The sequence below is a fragment of the Glycine soja genome, chromosome 7 (genome assembly GCF_004193775.1).
Source record: "Glycine soja cultivar W05 chromosome 7, ASM419377v2, whole genome shotgun sequence".
NCBI classification, from domain to species: Eukaryota; Viridiplantae; Streptophyta; class Magnoliopsida; order Fabales; family Fabaceae; genus Glycine; species Glycine soja.
The window spans coordinates 12136693-12145441 of record NC_041008.1 but is presented as its reverse complement, the minus strand read 5'-3'; the positions used below and the strand labels follow the sequence as shown (position 1 = coordinate 12145441).

Below are 8749 nucleotides of genomic sequence, written 5' to 3'. Positions count from 1 at the left end.
TTCAACTTAAACCTATTTACGAACTTTAAAATTTACCTGTAAAAGCGTCAAGTAGCCATCCATCTGTCGTGTGGGGGTCTGGGAAGATTCATTTAATTGGTCATACATGTGAACCAGGGCGGAAACTCCCCAGGCATAGCCCCAACCCGACCCAGGTCTCAAAATGCCTCCAGATGCACCACATGAACATGGGTTGAACTCTTATTAGCAAAAAGAGTACAACCCACCAAGTGGAGGAGGTAAGCACGTGTCGCTACAATCCAATGTCAGGCCTGGCATCTAGTCTCATAGACATCACGGAGCCATGACAGTCGCACGTAAGCCCATGAGCACATACGGTCTCAGCTCGAGCCTCCTCGCCGGATACCTCTAGAAGCTCCGTCAACAGCAAGACCGCCTCGTCCATGCCTAGAGGCTCAAACCTGTGTAATGCCCCTGTGATAGGAAGATGGAGGAGACATGCCACATTGTCTAGTGTGATCGTCAACTCCTCCACTAGAAGGTGGAAGGTGCTGGTCTCCCTATGCCACCTCTCTACAAATGCGAATATCAGTCCAGGATCGTCGGTGATCAGAGAACAGCCGATCAATGGACTTAATTTTGTGTCGGCAACAAGGCCTTCAATCTCAGGCGCTAGACTCCCAATTTTATCAACTTTCCTACCGTGGGAGACCAGCTTCAACTCATGTCGTTCCTAAGTTGAATAACACAACATAAAAGTTAATTAGACATTCATTATCACAAACAACACAACAAAAAATAAAAAGTAAAGTTACCTTGCCAGTCCAAATACTGTATGCCACATGGTCAGCAAACGATGTCAGGACCAATGGGTCACGTGGCCCACTAGAGAATCCCTGGCCATCATCAACAGGTGACCCCTCAGCACCATCAACAGCTACATTCGCAGCATCTACGTCCGCAGTTGTCATGTCCTCGTCCACATGAGGGACATCCTCAGTCACCTGATCAGGAATATCCTCAGTCACCTGAGGAGGAAGATCCTCAGTCACTTGAGGAGGAACACCCTCAGTCACCTGAGGAACTTCCTCAGCGACATCAACCTGAACCCGTTGCCTACGGGTAGAAGCTATAGGCCTACGGCATCGGGGAACATCAACATCATGCTCATCTCGACTCGTGCCTCTCCCTGTACCACTACCTGAGGCACGTGCTAGACCTCTTGTTCTAACCATGATCTGAAAATCATGAAGAATAATGTAATATTTTGGTCAAATTAACTATGAATATAATTGGTAAATAAGGTTTCTCAGTACTTTTTTGGTTGAAAATTTTCTACCTAATGCAACACAAATAGGTATGTCATGCAATTTTGTGTATGTTGGTTTTAGGAGAAATTGTTCTTAATTTTGCTTTTGAAAATTAAGAGACACTTGACTATTTAAACAATTGTAGTAAGCGGAGTTTTTGAACAATTGTAGTAAAATTGTATTGCTTTTACTAGCCTATATGTCATATAGGTTAGAAATATGACATTCATTGCTATGGTTTGGATCTTTTATTTAGAAATATGATATTGTTATTTTCAAGCATATAGATATATACGCTTTTTTAGTCTATCATGATTATATACAAGGCAAGGGTTATTCTAATTATTCGACTTAACAAGTGAAAAATGTATTTGATACATTCAAACATAGCATGTGAAAAATCTATTTGATACAAGACATGTACAATCATAGCATGTGAAAAATCAAATTCCAAACAACAAAAAATTAAAAAATCACATTGTAAAGCACATACGGAAGAACCTTCTTCCGAGAAGGATTACCTTAAGGTTCTTCCGTATGTTTTCACGGAAGAACATTCTTCCATACGAACATACGGAAGAACCTTCTTCCGTATCAAGGAACCATTCGTACGGAAGAAGGTTCTTCTGTATGTTCTCACAGAAGAACCTTCTTCCGTAACAACGATTTCCACACAACAAGGCATATGGAAGAACGTTCTTCCATGTTCGAAAAAACTCTTCGTCTCCTACCTCTCTTACCCATGGTTTCTCATACCAAAATGCGGCAAGTCTCCTACCCTAAAATCACCCTAAACTACATTATACTAGCAGATAAAAGGGGAGGGGAGATAAAAACACTAACCTCGATGGGAGACGCAACAAACCCACCAAAAAGATTTAGCAACGAGAGACAATGGCAGAAGGAAGAGAAGGCTGGGTGCGCGCAGGAAGAAGAAGAAAAGGTTTACGCGGAAGAGAGAGAGAAATTTTCGAAATGCGGAAGAAGAAGAAAAGGTTTACGCTTTCTTTAAATATTTTATTATAATGGCAATATGGTCCATTCATAAAAGTGTTGGATGCACCAGCAATATTGCTGGGTGCATCTAGCAACACCCACTGCTCAATTATTGTCCATGTCTTGTTCACATTACCCATGTATGGTTCGCAGAACATTCAGAATTAATCTGGGCCGCTATTTTCTTCACCAAAATCCAATAGTGAAACAAGGTTCCTTACCAGGGGACCACCTACTTAACTGGTCCACGGTAGAAATTACCTTGGAATTATAGTCTTTGATCATACTCAATTCTTTTCAATAAGAGGACTATCATTGATTGTGATGAATTTCTGATGATGTTTATTTAAAAAGAATATTTCATGATGAGTTTAGTTTTATGCTTGGATTTATGGTTTACCTTGTTCACCCTATTCTTCAACACATTCTCCAAATGTGTTTGGATTAGTTTCATGATAAAAATAATTAATTGGCTTTTTATTTACGCATTTTATCTTTTATCCTTATACTTAAAAATCATATATTTTAGTCTTTATACATACCATTTTAACTTTTAGTACACATGCATGTAATTTTAATCTTTTTTAGTTCCTAATAAATATATAATTTCAAGTTCATTTTAGTCTTTATCATCTAAATTGATAGAAATTAAAAGGGATTAAAAATAGTATCCATACAAAAACTAAAATGTATGATTTTTAAGTATAAAAATTAAAAGGTAAAACTTATCCAACTATATCAACTAAATGAATAATTAAAACTTAATTTTTCATAATAAATTAAGATAAAACAACACATTTTCATGATATTATCATAATTTTATGGAATAATATTGATTCTTATGTACACTATCCATCTTTAAAAGGTTCATTTGTGGCTAATAGGCAATAAAACTTGGCTACTGTAGTAAAAAATCGTTCATCAAACTATGTAGTAAACCAATAAGATTTAACAAAACCTAAAAATAGGATAAATTTACAAAAGTGGGGTAATTTTCTTTAAAATATTACAGGAATTGGATATTTTAAAAATATTAGAGAATATGATATGAATAGCTCATGTTTTAAAACATGACTTTAGAACTGAATTTTTTTTAAAAAACAAATACTGAAGTTTTGATTCAAAACATGACCTCAAGTATTTCATTTAAAAAAAATACTGAAGTCATGCAGGATTTCAAGTATTTTATATGTTTTAAAAAAAATTATAACTTAAAATTTGACTTATCTATGCTCTATCTATGGTCCGTAATATTTTTAAAATCTATCAAATTCTTGTAATTCTAAAAAAAAAAAAAAACCCACTTTTGTAAATTTGCCTAAAAATAGCGACCGTTATAGATAGTTTCGTTTTGTTAATTGATGGTTACAATTGAAACCTCATTTGTCTTATCGGTTCATGATCATGGGAACTACTGTGCATGATTTTGGGGGATACTATCACTCATTGCCTTGTCATTCTCATGGTCACTACCTATTTCTCCACGTGTTATCTTTCGTGCACCTCCACTCTATGCATGTTGTATATAATAGTAACAATACTGTGATCCCACAAAAGAGCAATTGATAACGAACACTTATTTTTGGGTGGAAAGGGAAAGATAAGGAAAAAAAATAGATATTATAAATGATAATGAATAATGAATAGATCAACATAGAAAGAAATATGAGGGAGAAGTGAAATAGAAAACAATATATATATATATATATATATATATATATATATATATATATATATAGTATTTTTCTTCAACAAATCAGACATTCCAAATCTTTACATGTGAAAAGTTAATCATGATCGTAAACAAAAAAAATCATATTTTAATTTTTTTGAGATTTAAACAAATCGACAAATTATTATATACTCTTAATTTTTTTTATCGATAAATATTAATAGTTAATTTATTAATTTTTATTACTGGAATAGATTTGAATTCACAATTTTTGTCTATTTTTTTTGTCCATTTAATCTTATAACTCTTAATTATATATAATGTTACTGTGTTAGTGCGTTACTTTAAACGCCATTGATAAATACTATTATAAGGTTTCGATGTATTTGCATGTGAAGATTTTCACGAATGATAAGATTGCGATATAATTGCTTGTGAAGATTTTTAAGACTTTTATATTGTGGATGTAATTTCTCTTGAGGCCCACACGACCTAAAACCTTTATATATTATCGCCATGCTTAAATGATAGGTTCGAATAACTAAAATGGTAATGGCCTCCATTTTGTATGTTTTCTGGGGTGCATGGTGCTCCAAAGGGAGGCTACTCCCTTTATTAGTTAACTTTGTCGTGACTTTTATTTGTTCATTTTGTTGTGACTTGTTATGGGTTGACTTTGTTGTGACTTGTACCTTCTAGCTAGTCTTCTTACACCACTCGCCTCAAGTAATGTTTCTACCTGTACACCAGAAATTATTTTTTAATAAGAAAAATGAATTAATGAAAGTGTTTTCTCTAAATCAAGAGAAAATAATAATTTTACGACAATTAATTCACCTACTTGATGTTATGAATTAATGAAAATATAATGTCATGTAAGTTTAGTGTCATGAACGAAAGTAATGACATATGTTTTAACTATTAAGTTCCTATAAATTCTTTTTATTATTTACAAAAGCTTTTAATTTTTTTAAAAATCCTGACACGTTTTAGTATTTTTTTAGTCTTTATGATTAATTCTGGTTAGTTTATTGCTGACATGACTAACAAAAAAATATTAATTAAGATAATAAGAATAGTAAAAATAATTAGAATATCTTTATATGTAAATTCAATTAAGTAATTTACTTATTATTTTATATAAACAAGATAATTACTTATATATAATTTACTTTTTAAAGTTATTTTTTAATTGTTAATATATTATTATTAGTGTTTTTATTATTTTTAATATTTTCTTGCTTTTTAATTCATTAATTTATTGTGCTTTTATAAAAAGATTATAATTTTCTTTGATGCTTATAATTTACTTTTTATATATTTTTTCTGATATTATTTTAACATTTCAATAATTCAATTCATTGATTTTTACTAATTGCAATATATTTTTTAATATATTTACAAACAGTAATTTTGTCTCCAAAGACAAATATTGTACCTATCAGTGGCGTGTAGTAATTAATTTGGATCTTACAAACTCTATCATCTTCTGCCAAGCTTTATGTCATTGATTGGCAAAGTGGATCTTTTTCCCCTCTGGTATAGGTTAATTTGCTTGGTGTTGAACACTCATGATTCAACACTTTTTTCCTTTTTGTTTAGCTCGATGTATGTTCACCCGGATGATTTCTAAAGTCACTCCAAGAAGTGTTTCAACTTTCAAGTATATTAATTCCAAATGCCATACATGATATTTGGTGGGGTTCCAATGTGTGTGTATATAGACAAATCGAGGTGACATGTTTGGTGGGTTAATTCAAAATCACTCACTTACTAACATAGAGTCAATGGTTAGTGATTAGTTGTTCACGCTAGGTGGTTGGTGTATGATTCATCTTAGTATTAAGTTAATCAAGTGGCCTTAATTTAAGAGGACGACAAGTTGATATTTTTTAAAAAAAAATATTTTTTGTTCTTAATTCTTAATGCCCAAAAATTATAAAGATAAAAAAAATTAATTCAAAGTTGAAATCCAAAGGCAATTTAATTGAGCACAAATAATAAAATAAGTAATTAAATGAGTTTAAGGATAAAAATAACAGTACACTAAAATATTTTGTCTTGATTCAATTAACCTAAGTCTATAACATCAAAGTAATTATGTCATCAGGTGTGACGGCCTAACCTAGGACAGTGATTTCCTTTGAACCCTAGACTTAGTTTCTACATATCATACACCCTTCTAAAATATGAGTACGTTTGTAACTGGACTTTTATACTAAAATGGAGTAGTTTTTTTAATTTATTATTATGGGTAAATTTTTGAAAAAATTACTAAAATAGATAAATAGTGTTTTAAAACACAATTTTATATAAAGAAATTGTGTTGTAAAACACGACTTTGCTTTCTGGATTTTTTAAAAATAATTTGTGTCAACTAAAAATCGTCACAAATTGCTTCTTAGAAGTGACAAAATAGTAAGTTTGTTTGTTTTTACCTCAATGAAGAAATATGCAGAAACAAAGAAGCAATTTGTTATAATGATTTTAGCTACCACCAATTGTTTAAAAAATAAAAAATTTTGGAAAGCAAAAGCGTGTTTTAAAACACTATCTCTTTATATGAAATCATGATTTAAAACAATATTTGTCTCTTTGGAAATTTTTTCAAAATACATTTTGGTTACAAATTCAAAAATTATATCATTTTTGTATAAAATCCTCTATAAGCTCTCATAGAGCCTTATGTATGTATGTGTTGACCATGATGAGCTCCTAGACCCAACTCACATAAACTTTTTTCTATAAAAAAAATTGAAATTTATATAAAAGATAAATTAAAAATAAGATGACAACTTTTAAAATGAATATGAAATTATCAAATAAAAAAGCAACAGTCGCCAATGAGTCAACTACACTTTTCATTTTTGGTAAACAAATACTAAAACTTCAAGTTAATAATAAAAACAACGCATTGATCATTGATTAAACGAGCACCCAGTCATAGCAAAACCTACTTTTGTCATTGTTGTGTCTTTTCTTATTGTTAGCACAAACAATCTTTATCTCATTAACAATTTTCTTTACTTAGACATGTTCTCCTTCTTCGTCATTGGATGAGTCTATAGCGTCTTGATCCGCCACCAAAATGTGAATAACTTTGGAGAAGAATGTGAATGATTTCACAAACTTCACAGTTATGATTTTTCTCTCATTAAAAAGCCAAAAGGCCAAGAAAGAAAAAACTTGAGATATTGAGAATTTTTGGAAGCGAATCCCTGTTTTATAGCATGTTCTATTTCTAGTTCCAATTTTGTATGCTAATTTGGTTTTTTTGGTTAATTATCAGTCAAAATTCACAAATGTCATTACCTTAATTTCCTAGTAAATTGGAGGAAAATTTTACCAATTTGTTAATGACTTTAAAATAAACTTGAACAACAAGAAAAAACCGTTATTTAGTAATCTAACAATTTTAATTTTGTTCTTTTAATGTGTACTAAAATATGAAACTCACTTATTCATTAGTTTTTTTTTTTTGTTGGAAGAGAAAGAAAACAAAAGATACTAAGGAAGATGTTGTGACAAATATAAAAATTTGATATTGGGGGAATAATATAACACAATTGCACATGCATGCACATGCACATGCACACACATTTTTAATTTTAGACAATTATTTAAATAGAATCAATTACACTTTTAGTTTCCCTTCTATTGTTAAAATTCAATTTTAGTTTCTTTAATTTTTTTTGTGAAAATTTAGCTTCTTTAATATTTTAATTGTGTAATTTTACTCCATCTATTAACTTTAACTTGAAATTTAATATTGAACAAAAATATTGATGTAACACTGCATGACAGTGTCAAGTTCGCATTTCATTAAACATCAGATGAAGATAACAAGTTGAAAACAATTGTACAGCTAGAATAATAGAGGACCAAATTCATGCAAAAAAATAAAAATAGGGAGACCAAAATTGAATTTTGATAATAATAAGAGCAAATTCATGCAAAAAAATAAAAATAGAGAGACCAAATTCATGCACATCCTTCACATTTAATGTCATGCGTATAGTTATTTTTCTTTACAGTCCTTTGTGTCTTTCATATCTTCTCATAAAGCATCCACACATCTTGTTTAATCTCCAATAAATTACGTAGTCAGGGTCTGAAGATTTCCATATAGTTTGTTGTTCCCCTTTGGTATTCACCATTTTAAACTTAGCACGAGTGTATGAAGTAATATCAATTTTCTGCGGTCAAATCAATATTTATATAACATGTTGTTGCTTGTTGTTTCCTGTGTGTCTTGATGATTGGAAAGATAATTGTGCCACTTATAGTTGATTGTTTGTGGTTATGGCTATAATAAATATCCTCGACTGAAGTAATTTAAAAAGGATTGAAGAGTGCTAAGTATTTTAAACATAGGGATTTTGACTAATGCTATTTTGAGTTTAAAAGTTGTGGTTGCATCCCATCTTTACATTGAAAGGTTCATTAAGTTGCTTTGTCATTAATATTTTAAAAGCACTGAAAAGTTGAGATTTATCAACATGTAATGGATTTGACTAGTGTAGGAAAACTCCTTTAGGCAAGGCCCATAAGTTAATATTAGGATCATGCTACTTTCCTTATCATGACAAAGAAGAAAATTAAACTAATAGTAGATCAAACACGAAAAATAATTTATTCTTAAAAAAGAGAGCAAATTACACTCACTCTTGAGCTTTTTTCAAAGGCCTCCCTTTTAATCTATTATGTTTGACAGTTGTTTTGTTTTGATACATTAAGTTTTAAGAGTTTTATTTTGATACTTTAAGTTTTTAAAGTGCCTCACTTTGGCCCTTTCTTCTGATTTCCGTTA

General features: G+C 30.9%; 1 protein-coding gene across 1 annotated transcript; it reads right to left on the bottom strand.

Annotated features, from left to right (window-relative positions):
• Positions 1-253: 253 nt before the first annotated feature.
• Positions 254-1196, bottom strand: LOC114420366 (protein MAIN-LIKE 1-like). The gene is made up of 2 exons (XM_028386278.1): positions 777-1196; positions 254-694 (listed from the first exon to the last, which is right to left on the bottom strand). The coding sequence occupies exons 1-2, from the start codon at positions 1194-1196 to the stop codon at positions 254-256; spliced, it is 861 nt and encodes a 286-aa protein (XP_028242079.1).
• Between the last annotated feature and the right edge of the window lie 7553 nt (positions 1197-8749).